Source organism: Suricata suricatta, chromosome 12 (genome assembly GCF_006229205.1).
Source record: "Suricata suricatta isolate VVHF042 chromosome 12, meerkat_22Aug2017_6uvM2_HiC, whole genome shotgun sequence".
In the NCBI taxonomy this organism is placed as follows: Eukaryota; Metazoa; Chordata; class Mammalia; order Carnivora; family Herpestidae; genus Suricata; species Suricata suricatta.
In genome coordinates this window covers 98,190,743-98,208,723 of record NC_043711.1, presented here as the reverse complement: position 1 = coordinate 98,208,723, position 17,981 = coordinate 98,190,743, and the positions used below count along the sequence as shown (strand labels likewise).

The window sequence follows — 17,981 nt, the reverse complement described above, 5'->3', positions numbered from 1 at the left end:
GGCCGGTGAAGGCAGGAGGCGGGGCATCTCCGAACGGCGGGGCCGAGGGAGGGCGCAACAGCTGCTCCCAGAACACTTTCTGACCCAACAGTCCCCCTGCGCCGGACGCGCCGCGACCCGGCGGCTCTAGGGACCCCCCGCGCCTGCACTGTCCCCGCGCGGACGAGTAGGGGGCGCCCGCGCCTTTGCCCCCCGTGCGCACCCCCGCCCCGCTCACCTTAGCCCCGCGCCCGAGGTGAGCCCGGCCCCCAAATCCCTCGGGCGGGGGAGGGGTGGGGGCAGGGGGGCTCTCCCTTGTGGGGGGAGGTCTTCAAGGCGCGGGGTCCTGAGGCGCCCGGGGAGATGGTTTCGTTCCGCGCCCAGTGGCCCCCCATCTCTTTTGGGGGGCCGGAGCGGGCGCGGAAGCCGGGAGGTGTCCTCACAAAAGGCCGAGAGAAACTCCCCGTCGCCTTCCCCTCCCTCCTGCCTTCCCCGCCCCCTCCCCTCGCCTTCTCCCTCCTCATTCAAACCTCGGCTCGCTCGTGTGGTGTCAGTTCAGTCCCGGCCGCCGCCGAGCGAGGAAATGGCCGAGGAGCCGGAGACGCAGGTAAAGGGGGCGCGCCCCCCGCCCGCGCCGGGCCCAGGGGCGCCGCGCCGCGCCCTCCGAAGTCCCCCCGAGCCGCCCTCGAGTCTCCCGTGCTCGTTAGCTCGCCCCCCTCCCCGGATGACCCCCGCCCCGCCCGGCCCCAGCTCTTGCTCTCTGTTCCGCTCCTCTAGGGCGCCCCCTCCCCACCCAGCTACGGAGCAAACCCAGCAGTGAGGAGATGCCGGGCGAGCCCCCGGTGTGTACAGTGTTTTACCATCACACTCACTCTCTCGGGGACAGACGGGATGGCTTGGGGGCGGGGGAGTCCCCCTTCTCCGGCCCGGGCAGAGAGCTGGGGGCTGCGTGCGTGCGTGGGTGGGTGGGGGGCTGTTCCGGAAAAGTTGGGTGGCTCCGCCGGGCGGCTCTCCGGGTTTGCCTGCTCTGCTGGGGGGGGCGGGCGGAGGTGAGGGGGCCGGCGCAGGGTCCCCCCGCGATGGCTCCGGCGGGGGGGGCCGGAGCAACTTGGGAACAGCCAAAACAATGCGTCCTAACAGGCGTCCCCCGCAAACAATGGGACGGTCCACACGGGCCGGGCGGAGGGCGCGTCTACAGGGGCCGAGGGGAGGGGCTTGGCGTCGCCGCGGACCCCGACGCGCACCCCAGTGAGCCCCCGGGCGCCCCCAATCCGTCCCTGGGATTCCCGGGCTCTTGCCCATCCCTGAGTAGGCGGTGCACGGGCTGCGATTCCTGGATGTGTGTGATAAGGTGTTTTTTTTTTTTCCTCTCCTTAATTTTGAAGATTTTTGGAAACTTTTTAAATAGCCCTTAAACGCTTAAAGAATATCTTTATAACTTTTAATTCTACTTGGAGTACCAAAGCCAGCTGGAAGCAGAACTAGTGACTCTAAAGGGCAGGAAGGATTGAAATGTTCGCCTATAAGTGTTTCTTTCTTTCTTTTTCTTTCTTTCTTTTTTTTTTTTTTTAAAAGGGAAGTTTCTGCCAGGAGGCGCTGAGTGGCGAAACCGCGCAGTTTCAGATGTAGAGCCCTCTTCTCTCTAGCTTTGGCCCCAAAATGCGAGCGGCACAGGACGGGGAGGGGAGAGGAGGGCGCTGCTGGGGGGCCCCTGGAGGCCGGATTTGGGGCGGCCTGGGCGGTCCTCCTACCATGGGGGCCACACCTGTAGGCCGGTACCTGCGCCCGGGGACGTCCAGGTCCCAGGTTGGAACCCATATTTTGGGATTCAGGGAAGGGCCACCGAGGACGGGAAGCCGCATTCTTGGGCGGGTGGGATGGGGGTGGGGAGTGGTGGGGTGGGCAGGCGGGGACTTTTCCTAAAGGTTTAGTTACAGGAACAGGAAAGAAGCCACCAGTGGCCACTTCTGGGACCCCAGTGGCCTGCTTACCCAGGGAATAGCAGAAACTTTATTTTTTTCTCTTTATTTGTTTCCCCAAGAAAAGAATAGTCATTTTAGAGTTTAAGGCTTTGGTGTGTTCCTCTTTGAAATTCCTGGAGCCTCAGTTTATCTTTCTGAATCAGCCTATAGGGCTTGAAGCGTTGGCATGAACATTCCTAAATGTGTGTGAAATGCAGAGCTGTTGCAGTGGTCCTTTGGCCAGTTTGGGGTCGTGGGGTGTGGACTACTGCATGCTCCATACCAGCCAGTCTCCTAGCTTTCTAGATCGTTTGGAACCATTAAGCTGTATGTTTTAAGAAGCCTAGGTCTGATTTAGTTCAGGTTGATTCAATTATGTCTTCATCGCTTTTGAGTTGGTTGAATGAGTTGACATGAGATTAAGCCCAACAAAAGAAAAGGCAGGATAACAACAGCTGGGTAGGGGTCTTGGGAGGCCTAGCACCTTCTCTTTTGTATGTGTTGAGAAGTACATTTAAAAACGTTGTTACTGTACTCCCCCCCCCTCCCCCGTCCCCCTCATGGATGGATGCCATATTGATTGATTTCAGAGAAGACTTAAAATAACGAAATTTTATAATGCTCAGAATGAATAATCTAGAGTTTCTAAAAAGGCCTGTCGTGTCTGGAGGGACAAGTGCAGAGAAATAACCTAATTGCTTTTTGTCTGAAAAATAACAGCAGTCAAACCACTGGTTTGTGCTTGTTTAGTTAATGTGTCTAAGAACTTCTAAGGTGTGTCCTTAATGGTAGATGACTTTCTGAGAAGCCCTGTTTATTTTAGATACTGTTTTGTTCGATATCCCAAAGACTTCTAGTAGTTCGTGTGTTTTTAATCCTGGTGTTGTAGTGAAGGCAAAACCCCTCCCACCCCAAACTGCTGCCATTTTTAATCAGTTCTAGGAGTCTTAAATTCAAGAGGCAGTGTGACTTCTTTAAAACTCCGGTTGTCCACAGCTACCAGGCACACCATTTATCTGGCCTGTTTGGTAGAATAGGGTTAATAATATGATTGTTTGGAATGTTAATTATTTAGTGTGAAGGAGGGGAAGCCTGCTCCTTTTTAGACTCCACGTTGGTGTGCAGGCTGGGGGAGGGAGCGGGGGAGGGTTATGACTTTTCCAGGTGAAGGACACACTTCTCCTTGGTGTCCAACTTCATTCAGACCTTTTATCTTCCCAGTACCTTCCAGCACTTGGCAGTTTGACCTTTGCTGTTTTTTAATAACTTGTTAAGATCGAAGTTTAGCAGTGGTCTGGGGTTTGTATCATTCCCTTTCACTTCCTAATCAAAAAAGGGAACTAATACACCGCTTTGATAAAATTTGTAGAAAATATTTTCCCCTTCACCCTGAAGAATCTATTTAGATAATAGCTTGATTTTTCTTTTTACCCCGTCCCCCCCCAGGTAGTAGACGGGCAGAGGAGGAGCAGTGCTAGGGTTTGCCTTTACTCTTTAAGGTGGAGGTTCATTTGCATTCTCTTTGTAAGCCTCCATTTTTGGCAGCAGAACCTCTGGGAGCAATAGGAGCCCGGGTCCCTTCCCTCGGACCTTTAAAGAGGAAATCAGAAAATAGGACTTCATCATCCAGTCACTTACAAACTGATGAAATCATTAAGGAGTATAATGGCCTGGCAACGGCAGAGGCCCTCTCTCCTCATTTCAGATAATCACTTTTCTCTCTTTTAAGAACATTTATGATGAAATGGCATGTTTTTGCCACAGCAGGGTTGCGTTTTCCCAACCCTGGAGCACTCTTAATTCCGAGACGCTTGATTAGAGCCTCAGGGGTCCCCAAAGATGTGTTTTCCCACTTTATAAAATTACATTCCTTTCTCCCAGTTGTCACAAACATGATATTGGTTGGTAAGAACTTTTGAGAAGTTCTAATGACTCTTGACTGCCTACTATCTACTACTTCATTAAAAAAAAAAAGATAGAGATAGTTTTATCTGACTCTTTTAGGACTGTAAATGATTGGACCTTTTTTTTTTTTTTTAATGTTTCACGGGGAGCTTTGTTTCCATTTGCTCAAAGACCATTTCAGTTCAGAATGTCCCATCCCACATACGCCAGGATGGCCTGTGTGTTAGGTTTTTTGAGGTTGCTGGGGATGACTTATTTTAAATGGTTCATTGCTAATTTCCTATTTCGGTTTAACCCCTTGGCAGTATGTTTAGTAAATGAATTGGAAAGTTGAAGCCAAAGTCCCAAACAATGGCTATATATGTTCAAGCTTTAGAACTGTACTCAGGGAGGGACCAGAAACCCGAGACCGTTGGATAAGCTGACGAGTATTCGACTAGAATAGAATAAAATAAGTGCAGTGAGATTTTAATTTAAAAGACTACATCTGGAATGTACCGAGCAGTTTGCGAGTTCCTGAGGTGGTCCAAGGAAAAACCTGGAAGGTGTTTACAGAACAGCTACTGAGCTGAAATGAAAGAAATCCTAATCATATTAAATGCTTCAAGTAGGGAAAGGTTTAGTTACAGCATGTAACCGAAACTCAAGGCTGGGAAGAGTTTCGATTTGTACTCCTCACCTCCAGACGGGGGTGGGCACCGGGAGGGGTGTTAACCAGATGAAACTGCACGTGGAGGAGAGAATGAATTGCACAAAGACAGCAGGAAATTTCTGAAGTTCGGGAAAGGGAAGCGTGATCGTTTTCACCGAATGGCCTCCTTTGGGGGGCCGTAGAAAGTTCTTGAGTGCTGGCTGTTAGGAAGGAGGGGATCTGCAGGATTTCTCTCCCACCGATAACACAGGCCAAGTTGTAGTGCGTGGGGCAGAGGGTTTTGAATTGAGACCACAAGGCAGCTGGAAATCTGATTTTGAGGAAGTGGGATCAGGACCATCCTGTCCTAAAATCTGCTGTTGATGATGAGAAAGCTCAATTCTCGTGTAGAGCTAGCTTCCAAATAAATAGTGGGGCACCCCCCCTCCAGCCAGCTGCCGCCACAAACCGCCCCTTTATGCTTCACGTTGGAATGTTCATTAAATGACTTCACATTTGAACATTTGTTGACTGACTGTTCTTCACATCCCCATTACTTCCTGCCCAGGGTAACTACATAACTGAGTTACTGGAAATTAGGGGCCAGTTTGGTAATTTTATGATAAGGTTGAGAAATAAAATTACTAAACCTGAAAAGACAGCTGGGCGAGTTAAATGAGAGAATTTAGTTTGAATTCCTTGGCTTCTGAAGCTGTACCTGCGGTGTTTCTGACCTCCACATTCCTTCAGTTTAGGCCAGAGAGCTGCTGTTAACTACCCCGGGGTCAGGTCCCAGCTTTTTAGTGGATTCGTTTGTGTTCTGTGTATGGTTCGTGTCAGGAAGAGGTTTTGAATTTAAACTTCGGTTCTGTGGACTGGAGATGGAAGAGAGTCCACATTGGTTTTGTTCTCGAAACAGCATTGGGAGAACTGCTTGTGTTTCTCTCTCCTCCCTGTGTTCAATCAGGGTAACTTGCGCACAGTTCAGTTCCACCAGAAGACGTGTTTTTTGGGTTTAAAAAAAAAAACTGTGGATACTTTGTTTTTGTTTTTTTTTTTCCCCTCCAGTCCGGTATACAAATCTACTCATTGTATGTATCTTCATTGAGTCTGATTATATGTAGTAATTGAGAGGAGAGTTTTCCCCTTAATTTTGAAAGCAAACAGGTGACTGAAAAGAGCCAGACATACAACTTTAGTATTTACTCAACAGAGATAGGGAGGGGAATCTTTAAATGTTGGCTTAAAAGAGGGCCTGGCCGTAAAAGGCAGTGCCCATGTTTATATTTAATCTGGTTAGTTAAATTGGGTATCATTAACAACATTCAGCATTTGGCCTTGTGGAAAAAGTGGTGTAGGTGTGTGGGGTAGAGTCGTAGTACTGTGGTCCTAGTGCCTTGTATACCTACGTATAACACAGTTATCTGCGTGTGTGCGCATATACACAAGCGTTTTCTTGGTGGAGAGCAAGAATATACATCCTCTCAAAAGTATTTAAGGTACTACTGGTACTATTGGTGAAGTAGCAATAACAATCTCACAGATCGAATGCTTCATCTGATGGCTTAATTAAAATTCTTGTTTTATTCATTTCCCTTATCGTTCTCTTTCCGATCAGGATGGAATTTGTAAAAGCCAGTTCACAGACCACAGGATCTGTTAATATTGATAATACCGAAACTAAAACTAATGTGTGGCCTCAAGTTCACATTAAGATCCTTTAACTGACCTTAATTGATTTGGAATGAATTAATCCTGACACTCAAATACATGAATATGGTTATATATATTTTTATAGCACTCTGGTCTCTAATTGTACTTAGAACTGAGCCCTTACTGCAGTGTCCAGAAAGGGAGCCTGCCTTAGGACCTTCCCAGGCTTTGCCTGTGAACAGCCATTGGCCTTTTTCTTTTTTCTTTTTTTTTTTTTTAACCATTTGCTTTTGACTAGTTTTAGATTGTGATGCCTCACATAACCTTTTGAATATCTTAATCTTTTTCTTTCACTGAACTTTTAAACCTTTCCACAGCTATATTAGGAAAGTTGGGTCGACCTTTCAGCTCCTGGGTGTGACCTTGGTGATTTCCTTGAAACTGTTGAAGGATTTAAAGTTCCAGGTTTGGATTGTGGCTGTGGCTTAATGATGTTCTCCTCACTTGTCGGATTAGGAAAGAAAGTCGTATGCGGAACCTGCAGAAGGACCATTTATAGAAAACCTGTTAGGTTTCCCTACCAGATCTTGGAGATAATTTTGCCCTTTTACAGGCTCCCAGTGAAACAGGCCAGAGACTAGCAGTTTGTTTGGGTTAAATCTTTTAATGATCATATAGAGGACACTTAAGTGACTCGAGGGAACAAGTAGATTTGCAGGAACACTGCACATTACTTGGTTATAAACGGGATTCTTGTGTGTTTTTGACAGTTTTTGAGGACTTTGAATTTCTCTTGCTCCATAACAGGGTAATAAATATTCCGTATCAAAAAATGTAAGATAACCTGTTCAGCTGAAGGGGAGGCATGCTGTCGGTAAAGGTCCACAGGGTGAGTCCCTTTGTATATGAAGGGCTGTTGCCAAGTCACAGCCGTTGTCAGCAATGTGCCATCTCCTCGTAATTTGTTGCACTTTAAGCACAAATTATTATTTCATTAAGCATTGTATGATGTGTAATATTTGCTAATTCCAAAATCTGTAGATAGTAGCAGAATTCACAGGAGCTTTACTCCCCAAGGAGCATCTGCTTTAAAAAAAGAAAACAAACAGCAGACCTGGCCTAAAGAGCATTAGACTTCTATTTTTTATATTTCAGGCGGCTCTGGCAATATGGTTCCTACCTTTGTTCAAAGATTATGTTGTAAGTTTTAGTTTTTAAAGTATCTAATCATGGTATAAGGTAATCACTAGTACTCTTGCAGAATAGGAGCCTATGCTGGATAACCTCTTGCCTCAGGTGCCTTGGGGGTGTGTGGCTGAAGGCAAAGTGCTATCATCTCCCTGAGTCAAGGTTCAACCCCTTTTTTTTAAACCTGGAAAAACATTTTTGGAAACTGCCTTTCAGGAAGCTTCGTGTGTTCAGAACGCTCACTCTTCTGCAGACTAAAAGCATTTTGATTCTAGGGGTTGGATCAAGATCCTCCCCCTCCTTCCTCCAGTTCTTTGCGAACACAGACAACTTCCGGGGCCAGCAGTGCCTTAGCGTGCCTTTTGCTTCTGTGCCTTCCACCTGGAGGAGGCCGAGGCCCCAGGAAGGCCTTGTGTGGGTGTGCGTTTCACCCCACTGGAATGGTTGTCATTAACTGTAATTAGATTAGAATGTGTATTTTTGGGTAAGTTTTGTTATTATTAAAGTATTATTGCACTTACACTTAAAGATTGTTGATTTTGTTTGGCAGATTGGTTTCAAGTGATATAGGTCATTGGTTTATAGTCTAAGGAAGTGCTTAGTCTGCAGACAGTTCCTTAAGTCAAGAGTGGAAGGCGTTTGTTGTCAGAGATCTTCCTAGCTTGTCCTGCATCTTTGTTTTGGCGGGACAGTAAGGAGAGTAGTTTTAAATCTAAACGATAAGGTTTTGCTTCTGCTGGTCAGCTTCATGGTAAGATTGCTTAGGATTCTTTTTTTTTTTTTTAACAACACCCTTGACACTGCAGAGAGTGGTAAAGTAGATGGCAGCCAGAGCGAGCTGTGGAGAATGAAGTTCCAATGAACGTTGGAGTTAATTTTAATATCAGATCAGTTCAGGTTGGTGACTGTGGCCAGAGATGTGCACTGCTGATTCTACACCTGTCCTAGGTTAGTGTTTGTTCATTTATTCACCGGGAGTTTATTGAGGGCCTGACCCCATGCCGGCATCCCTTCTAAGCATGGGGACATAATGGCAGACAAGGTCACCGGGGTCTCTGCTCCTAGGATCTTGAACCAGATGGCCCAGGGTTTTCAGATCTTGGGTGGGTTGCCATGGCTCAGCAGAGTCTAGTGCCTAAGACGGTTGGGCACAGTTAATGACTATCAGAATCTGCCAGAAGCTTCCCTTGAGGAGGAATTGATTCCGTTTTTACCTGGAAGGGTCTCCTTCCCCATTGGGAGCATCTCCTGGGAGACTCCTGGGCGGGCACAGGACCACCTTCCCCTCATCTCCAGGCCTCCGTCCTGCCCCCACCCTGGGCAAAACCGAAGCTCTTTCTCCTAAGTTCTTCTTGCGCGGTGCCTCCTTTACTAACCCTCTGGCTCTTGTGTTAGAAACTGATGAGACTTTTTTTAACCCAGGCATTTGAACATTTCAGAGAGAAAATTTGAAACTAAGGCCTTTCCTTCCAGTCATGCCATTCCTCCCTGGATTGGAAGTCCAGGGATATGCCCACATCACATTTCTAATTCAGAAGGTTGAGTTTAGGAGTGGTTGGTGTCTTTTTGGGAAAGATTATTTGTAGGAAACTGGAATTCCCCCAAATTTAAAGTATCACAGAGGAGTAAAATTTCTTACATACACACATATACAGAGAGAGAGAGAGGGAGAGAGAGAGAGGTCTGACATAGAGGACTAACTTTGATTTTTGGGCAAATTAGGACATTAAAAAAAAAAGACTGTTTGCTCTTGCCACCCTTTCATTTAAAAAGCTACTTTGCAACCAAAAAATAGAGGACAGCCTCTATTCAAATTGAAATTAATCTGTGTGGTTTGTGTAGGGCTCATTGAGTTGTTTCTCTGTTTTTCATCTAGTGAAAACACTGGTGTCAGTTTGATAACTGCTTTTCTGGAGTTTGTACTGTTATTTCTTCAGTTAAAATATTACCCTGTACACTAGCATTCAGTAAATATTGACTACATAGAACCCTGAATTAGCCATTACATTTTTCAAAGATTGTTTAATATCTTCATTAGGAAAGCATTAAATGTTCTTTGGAGTCTGTGTATCTGTAAATGTAGGTCTGCCCTGAGAACCGTAAAAATTTCCAACTCTTAAGGGTGATCCTGCAGTTGAACCACGTATAGTAAGTAGATGAAGGCGTGGGGTGTGGTGGGGACAACTTGAAGGTTGTGACTTGCAGCACCAGAACCCCAGTCTTTCGGGTGTTCTGGGAAAGCCCACCAAGCTGGTGGCCAGCCCAAGAGTAGCTCCTCCATTGTGATCACCACAAAAGACTCAGAAATTAAGATAAAACACTTTAGTACCTTCTTTCTTTCCGCTAATCTTTAATCTGCAGCCTTATTTAGAAAAGCTTAATGTTAAAGATCTGGTCTATTCAAAACTAAAGATAGCAAGGAGCATGAGAATTTTCTTCCTTTATGAGAAAGAAGGGGAAGAAATGTTTCCTTGTCTTCTCTGAGCCTAGAGGCCCTTGCTCTTTGAGGAAGTGGAGAGAGAAGGAAAGTCAAGTCTAGGCGGTGGGAGTAGTTTGCAAGTCTTTTTGTTCTGTTGGGTGGATTGAACAGACTGCAGTTAAAGTAGTTGAGTCTGTTTAGAAACCATTCTGTGCTTGCAGAAAGGTGGAGGGTGTTGGGTTTGGAGGTTCATTCTTCTCCAAGAAGGAAAATTGGCCTGCAGAGCTCAGTAATCACCCCTTTTCCAGCGCGCCAGCACCTGATGTGAGGGGTGGGTTAAAAATGGGAGGACCCGTTTTCTGATGAAGGACGGAGCCCTGTAGAACCGGCTGTGTGGAGGATTCGAACGTGTAGCCTTGCGCATGCGCTTCCTTATTTGCTGTGTGCACAAGGAAGCCCTCCCCTGACCTTTGGTGAAGGCTGAAGGAAGGAGCAGCTGGGATTTGGGATTTGGGCAGCGGGTATCCTGTGAACCAAAATGGCTGCGGTGCTCCTTGGCCAAGATGAGCCTCAGTCGTTCTGAGTGTTCTGTAGGGTCTGAGTGTGGCTTTGTGGAGAGGTTCCTGTTCGTGTGTGTGCATGTTGCTGGCCTGTGCGTGTGTGATCTTCGAGGGTGCCGTTAGGCGTTTGTGTCTCTTGACTGTCCAGAAGACAGTGTGAAGTTCTGGCTTTAACATTTTTACTTACAGTGCCTTATTTGCCATTTTTCATAACCGGTAAAGTCTCTAGATTTGTAGGGGCTGTTTGTAAGGCTACACATTGCATTGCAGTGACATTTAAAAATGCATTCTGCGGAATTGAACAGTTTCTGTCCTGAATCTTATAGAAGTTTAGATTTAAGTCATTAGAGTACCACGTTTTCAGTTCCTTCACTGGATGAAAAACCAGCGATTTGCTAAGTGTCCTGATTGGGTAAACCGCTAATGACTTCATTAACGAGCCTGTTTCACAGGATTCGTGATGTTGGTTGAAAGTAGAGATGAGCTCTAGGCATGTCTTCGTCCACGCCGGGCTTCTCTTTCCTCTGGCTGCAGCTAACCATTTCTGTGTTGTCCTCCCCCCAGGTTTTGGAAATCCCTTGTCTCCAGGTTGCTGGGATTGACTTCTTGCTCAACTGAATCACTCACTCAGTGGAGACCAATGCTCTGTGCTGACTCATATTTGAATCAAAGTGCTGGGGAGTCTGTCTGCCTTGTTTGTGGAAAGAACCTTTGATAGGCTCTGTCACTGAGCTTCCTAAGACTTCTGAAGATAAGAAGCTACAGGAATATATACTTTGCTTTTGACCTTTTGTAACAAATATTTGTCCCCATTTTGAGTCCAGGGCTGCTGGGGGTGTGAGTGACAAGTCTTACAAGTGGCCTTACTCCAATTCCAGAAATTCCTCCACCGGATTCTTACTTTCTATACAGTCCGAAAGTGCCAGGAAACATGCCCACCCAGTCCCTGCTGGTGTACATGGACGGGCCGGAAGTTATTGGCAATCCGCTTGGTACCCAGGTGGAGATGGACGATGCCGTGTCCATAAAAGGGACCGCCGCCGTTCCTTTCCGAGCCACGCAAGAGAAAAATATAATCCAGATCGAAGGCTACATGCCCTTGGACTGCATGTTCTGCAGTCAGACCTTCACGCACTCAGAAGACCTCAACAAACACGTCCTGATGCAGCACCGGCCGATCCTCTGCGAGCCGGCCGTCCTGCGCGTGGAGGCCGAGTACCTGAGCCCTCTGGACAAGAGTCAGGTGCGAGCGGAGCCGCCGAAGGACAAGAACGGCAAAGAGAACGAAGAATTTAGCTGTGAGGTGTGCGGGCAGACCTTCCGAGTGGCTTTCGACGTCGAGATCCACATGAAGAAGCATAAGGACTCCTTCACGTACGGCTGCCACGTGTGCGGACGGAGGTTCAAGGAGCCCTGGTTCCTTAAAAACCACATGCGGACGCACACCGGCAAAGCGGGGGCCAAGGGCAAGCTGCAGCCGGGCTCCGAGAGCCCCGCCACCATCAACGAGGTGGTGCAGGAGCACGCGGCCGAGAGCCTCTCGTCCCCGTACAAAATCTGCATGGTCTGTGGCTTCCTGTTTCCAAATAAGGAAAGTCTGATTGATCACAGGAAGATGCACAGCAAAGACAGCGCTTCCGGCGGCGGCGGTGCTCAGACGACCTCTCCGCAGGGGGGGATGCCCGCTCCGGGGGAAGAGTTCCTGCAGTTCTTGAACTTGAGGCCCACGTCGCACCCTGAAACTGGGAAGAAGCCCACCAAATGGATACCTCAGCTCGATCCGTTCACCACCTACCAGGCCTGGCAGCTGGCCACCAAAGGCAAAGTCGCCGTCTGCCGCGAGGTGAAGGAGCAGCCCGGCCAGGAGGGCAGCACCGACAACGATGACTCGTGTTCAGAAAAGGAGGAGCTCGGGGAGATCTGGAAAAACCATTCCGAAGGTTCTGGAAAGTCAAAGCCAAGCAAGAGCGGCTGTGCGGGCCTCTCGCAAGAGAAGGAGAAGTCCAGACCGGCAGGCGGCAGCGACGTGTCCTCCATGGATGGCGACCCGAAGCTGCCCGGGAGCAAAGAGAAGCCGACGCACTGCTCTGAGTGTGGCAAAGCCTTCCGGACCTACCACCAGCTGGTCTTGCACTCGAGGGTCCACAAGAAGGATCGGAGGGCCGACGCCGAGTCGCCAACCATGTCCGTGGACGGAAGGCAGCCTCGGACGTGTTCCCCGGACCTCACCACTGCCCTGGATGAGAATGGAGCCGTCGATCGAGAAGGCGGTTCTGAGGATGGATCTGAGGATGGACTTCCGGAAGGGCTCCATTTGGGTAGGTGAGGGGCCCCGCTGCGCCCCGTGCTTCCTCCAGCTCCGGCCCTGGACAGCGCTGTCGGGGTGGGGGTGGGGAGACAGAGAGCGGGGTTTGCGTCCAGGCTCTTCTGGCACTAGCCTTGTTGTAAGTCCCCCTGACCTCGCAGGGCCTTGATTTTTCTCAGAGTTTCTTCCTGTTCTGAAAATTGTGTGATTTTTTTTTTTTTTTTTTTATATGTTGTCCACAGAGGACACGCAGTCTCTTCACTGGGGCAGTTTTGCCCCCCTGGGGAATCTCATAGTGTCTAGACAAAGTTTTGGGTGTCACGACTGTGTTAGTGTGTGTGTGCTGCTGGTGCCCGGTGGGCAGAGGCCAGGGATGCTGAGTGACCCCCAGTGCACAGGACGGCCCCCCAGCAAGGCATTATGTGGCCCTGGTGTCCTGTGATGTCGAGGTTGAGGGCCCCCGGGCTTCGCTTCCATTTTTGCAGCAAACTTCCCTTTCCTTCCAGGACCCGGTTCTCATGCATTTATTCCAGGTGGCTTTTTTTTTTTTTTTTAAACTTTTTATTTATTTTTGAGAGAGAGAGACAGAGAGAGAGAGACAGAGAGAGAGAGACAGAGAGACAGCAGGAGCAGGGGAGGGGCAGAGAGAGAGGGAGATACAGAATCTGAAGACAGCTCCAGGCTCTGAGCTAGCGGTCAGCACAGAGCCTGATGAGGGGCTCGAACCCACGAATTGTGAGATTATCACCTGAGCCGAAGCCAGATGCTTAAGTGACTGAGGCACCCAGGTGTCCCTCCAGATGGCTTTCCTAGTGGTCACAGAAGGTACTGGGAATGGTGGTCAGCCAGAGCCAGAGTTTGGTGCTTCCTGGTACCCTGTCCTCTCGTGTCTGGGGGGCTAGTGTTGGTTAACGGTCAGCTCAGGAACTAAGTCCATTTGTGTATAAAATAGGAGGGAACGTGAACACACCGAAGATGTTTTGAAGGAATCTCACTTGCTCAGGTTTTTGATGTACTCATAGCTTTTAAAGGAAACGGAAGCTGTCACTGACAAATTGCCTCCTGAGGCCCAGGGACATTATCTAAGGCAGAGAGATCCCGCCTGTGTAGTTAAGTCTTGCCCATCGGCACTTAAACCAGAGACTTCTTGTATCCCTTTAGTAATTCTTGCTTTGACTAAAGGATTCTCTTGCTTGAAGACAATTTAAAAGAACCCCTGTACCTTCAACAGCCAAGTGATGGAGATGTGAATGAGCCTTAGAGAAACATGATCATTCACAAAAGTGGTCTTTGGTTTCAGCAAATGCTGCTGCCTTCTCTCAGTGTAACTTGATGGTGTAACTTGATGGCCGGCTAGTCAGAACTCGTGTGAGGCCCAAGATGAGTTTGACCAGATGATACGCTGGAGGCTCTGTCCTCCAGACCGGCGTCCTGGTTCTTTTTCTGATCGCGTCCTGGAGGGGAGAGCCAGTGGTCCGTTCATCGGGCGTATTCAGAATGGTTCAAGTTTCAGGGGACCCCTGGGAGGAAACCTAGCGCTTAGCATACTTCAGTCTTGAGGAATCTAGAAAGCACGTTATGGTGTCTTAATGACGTCATAAAGAAGACCCTAACCTCAGACCGCTAGTCTTTACTGTGGTCCCTGTTAATGTCGGTCCCATTCCGGGGGCATGCTGTAATGGGGAGATAATTAGGTCTTCGAGCTGCCCTGCTGCCCTGGAAGAAACGAAACGGTCGGTCACAGTCTGCCAGCAGGTGGTGTGGGCAGGAGGACTGGGTGGAAATCTTGGTCGTGGGGCTGACAGAAAGCCGGATAATCGCTGGGAGCGCCGCGACCTGCCCGGAGTCGGGTTCTACCACTGCATTGTTTTTGTGGCCAATTACGGGTTGCTTAACCTTTCTTTGCCCTGATTTCTCTGTTTGCAAAATTGGTTCATCGACCCTTGTCTTCCGCCTCCCAAGGATCATTTCAACAGCCCGTTGGTAAAAAGTTTGCAGTTCTTTAAAAAGAACAGCGCTGTACAATCAGAGGTGACGCCCAAGGAGCAGGGACGAGGTCTCTGTGGGCGTTTCGTGTCCTTTCTGTTAAAAGAGAGGCATTTCATAACTTTTTGGGTGTGATGCAACATAACATAAATCCTGACGCATACTTGGGAGTAGGAAATTGCAGTAAGGTTCAAACTTGGCTAGCCGGGTGTGTTTGGAAGACAAAGCTGGGCATTCTGCGTTGAGAGAATGGATTTTCCTAAATTTGTATTCTGACGTGGTGGTCTGATTTGTCCTGCCGTCATTTACCACCCACCTGGCTTTCTTGAGATTTACTTTTAAGAAGATCAAAAGGCAAAGTGAATATTTAGTTTTTATGTTTGTTCTACTGGGAAAATAGGTTTAACAGTGGTTATTCATGTAATTATTATTATTTTTTTTAAGTCTCCATGATACCGTTTTAGATGAGTGCCTGGCTCTGCTGTTTTAGGATGTTTAGAGGGGGGATACGTGTTCATCGGGGGGTTGATGGGCATCCTGCCTCTGTGGTCCTGACGGCTGCCCGAGGTTTGCCACAAAGCTGCTTTTTAAGATTTGTAAACCAAATTATTTATAATCTCACATGCAAAGTGAGGAATGGGGCAGGGAAAGGAGGCCTTTCAAAGGTCGGAGTTCGGTTTTCAAGGCAAAATGGCCAGTTTCATGATACTCAATTTGTAAAAAATTTTTTAACATATACTGTAAAAATGTTTTTCGTGTTTGTTTATTTTTGGGGGAGAGAGAGAGAGAGAGACTGTGTGAGTGGGTAAGGGTCAGAGAGAGAGGGAGACACAGAATCGGAAGCAGGCCCCAGGCTCTGAGTGGTCAGCACAGAGCCCGACATGGGGCTCGAACTCACACTCACGGAGTGTGAGATCATGACCTGAGCCAAAGTGGGACACCCAACCGACTGAGCCACCCAGGCGCCCCATGCTCAGTTTTAAGAGCTGAACCCACCTCTCCTGTCCTTGTGCAGTGCACAGAATATTTTCAGTAAAAAGAAGTTTATCTAGAACTTTCCCACTAATTTTTGTGGCGTGGGTATTTGAACAGTAGCACACGGAACTTTTGGAGGGCTGGAGTTTAAATACAGTCACCCTTTAATTAGTATCTCCCGGCAGATCCCGGACATACACCGTCCTGGCCAATGCGGAGATTTACTTTTCACGTTTGACCTGTTGTCATTCGGGGACAGATTTTGATTGGTCTCAGATCGAGTGCTGGCAAATGATATGGTTTGCTTTCCAAAACATGCTAACTTGTGACAAACAAGGTGTCTGACCCAGTGCCAAACCTTTTATTTTCTGGGAAGATTAGGTTGTGCTTGCTACCCTCTAGTGGTAGCTGGCCTGAGCTTAGGATCGACTTCTCTCTGGCTGGGAAACCTGGCAGTATTTATTGGCTCAGTTCTGTAACTCAGCTACTCCGAGAAGCTGGTTACCCAGCCAGCGTGTGTAGGTTCAGCAGGCATGTTGCAGGCATGTTGGGAGAACAGAAAGTTGCCCATGCATGCCTGTCTGTTAAATGATCCTTCCTGTGATTGAGGCAAATGAGGAACTGAATCTCTTAACGCCCAACTAACTTGGCTATACTCAGAAAACAAAAACAAAACCAAAAAAACACAAGGCACACATGTATAAAAAGCTCACAAGATACCAGTGACCTCCAAACAGCATTTGCTGTGCCCCTACCCTTTCTGGTGTGCTCCGGCACTAAGATAGAAAGGTTATTTTATGCTTTCCAAAAATACTTCCATCAAGAATACTTAAAGCCAGCTTGTCTTACTCATGCACTTGAGTTGTCTTACATAAATATTTTTGTTTCTGCTTCAAGATAAAAATGATGACGGAGGAAAAATCAAGCATCTTACGTCCTCAAGAGAATGTAGTTACTGTGGGAAGTTTTTCCGTTCAAATTATTACCTCAATATTCATCTCAGAACGCACACAGGTAAGAACCTTCCTGGAGCACCTTTAGTTCTCATTCGTTTAAACACAATTTAAATGTAAAACAATTCATTTAACACAGTTCTTTGGGTTTCTTTTTTTAATATTGTTGTTCACGTATTCTGTTAGATCCTTGGAGAATCATTTACGCGTGGAGCGTGCTAATGACAGTCTTAGTGTCACTGTAACTCCCAACTGTTCCTGTTTTGAACTTAGTTTATTTACTTTCTGACTACTGTAGACCCTCATCTTAGTACAACTTACTCTAGTATTTTTTAACACCACAGCTTTTTTTTTTTTTGTTATTGATTTTCATGATTTCGGGACGAAACAAGAATATATGTAGAATTTCCTTGAGATTGTAGGAGCAGCTGTAACATAATGGAGGGTGCGTGGACTTGAATTTCATTGCTCCCACTCGCTAGCTGGGCAGCCTTGGGCAAGTTATTGCGGGGGGGGGGGCGGACAGAGGGAGACGGAGAATTTGAAGCAGGCTCTGAAGCAGGCTCCAGGCTCTGAGTGGTCAGCACAGAGCCCGTTGTGGGGCTCGATCTCCTGAAGCATGAGATTGTGACCTGAGCCAAAGTTGGACGCTTAACCAGCTGAGCCACCCAGGTGTCCCGTGGGCAAGTTATTGAACCTTCTTGTGATAATACTGTTCCATGGGACTGTTATGAAGATTAAGTAAGTTCAAGGTGTGCTATTTTTTAAAGACATTATTCACGTTTTCAAATAGTGGAGTCAGGGTGATAAAGCAGGCAACTGGTAAAAAGCCCCGGATGTGAAGGTTACTAGAGAGAAGGGAAGAGGAAAGACCCTATATTCTCTCTTAGATGATTCCAGTTTCCAAAGATCTCGTTGGATGCTTTTCATAAACTCGTGTAATTGGGTGACATTTGTTGTTCTAGGTGAAAAACCATACAAATGTGAATTCTGTGACTATGCTGCAGCCCAGAAGACCTCTCTGCGGTATCACCTGGAGAGACATCACAAGGACAAACAGATCGACATCACCGCCGACGGCAAGAACGACGGGAAAAGCCAGGAGACCGAAGATGCACTACTACCTGCCGACAGTGCGCAAACCAAAAATTTGAAAAGATTTTTTGATGGTGCCAAAGATGTTAAAGGCAGCCCACCCGCAAAGCAACTGAAGGGCATGGCCTCTGCCTTTCCGAATGTTCTGGGCAGCACTGTCCTCTCGCCGGTTCACAAAGATACTCAGGATTTCAACAGAAATGCAACTGATGACAGTACTGATAGAGTCTGCAAAACTCCTGCCACCGCCTACTTGGACGTGTTACCCAAGAGAGCGGTGGGTGACGCCCAGGCGCAGGAGCCAGCGAGCCGAACGGAGGCGGGGGTCCCCGGCCGCGTCGCCGCCGCCGAGGTCGGCCACCGGGAGAAGG

General features: G+C 47.9%; 1 protein-coding gene across 1 annotated transcript in view; it reads left to right on the top strand.

The window, feature by feature from the left end:
* ZNF217 (zinc finger protein 217) overlaps nucleotides 1-17,980 on the top strand; it is a gene marked incomplete at its 3' end in the record, with an annotated part of 30,905 nt that extends 12,925 nt beyond the window's left edge. Inside the window, exons 3-5 of the mRNA XM_029917971.1 lie at nucleotides 10,861-12,614; nucleotides 16,460-16,576; nucleotides 17,481-17,980. Coding sequence (XP_029773831.1) covers nucleotides 11,228-12,614; nucleotides 16,460-16,576; nucleotides 17,481-17,980 — 2,004 coding nt within the window. The remainder of the gene's footprint in view (nucleotides 1-10,860; nucleotides 12,615-16,459; nucleotides 16,577-17,480) is intronic.
* Between the last annotated feature and the right edge of the window lies 1 nt (nucleotide 17,981).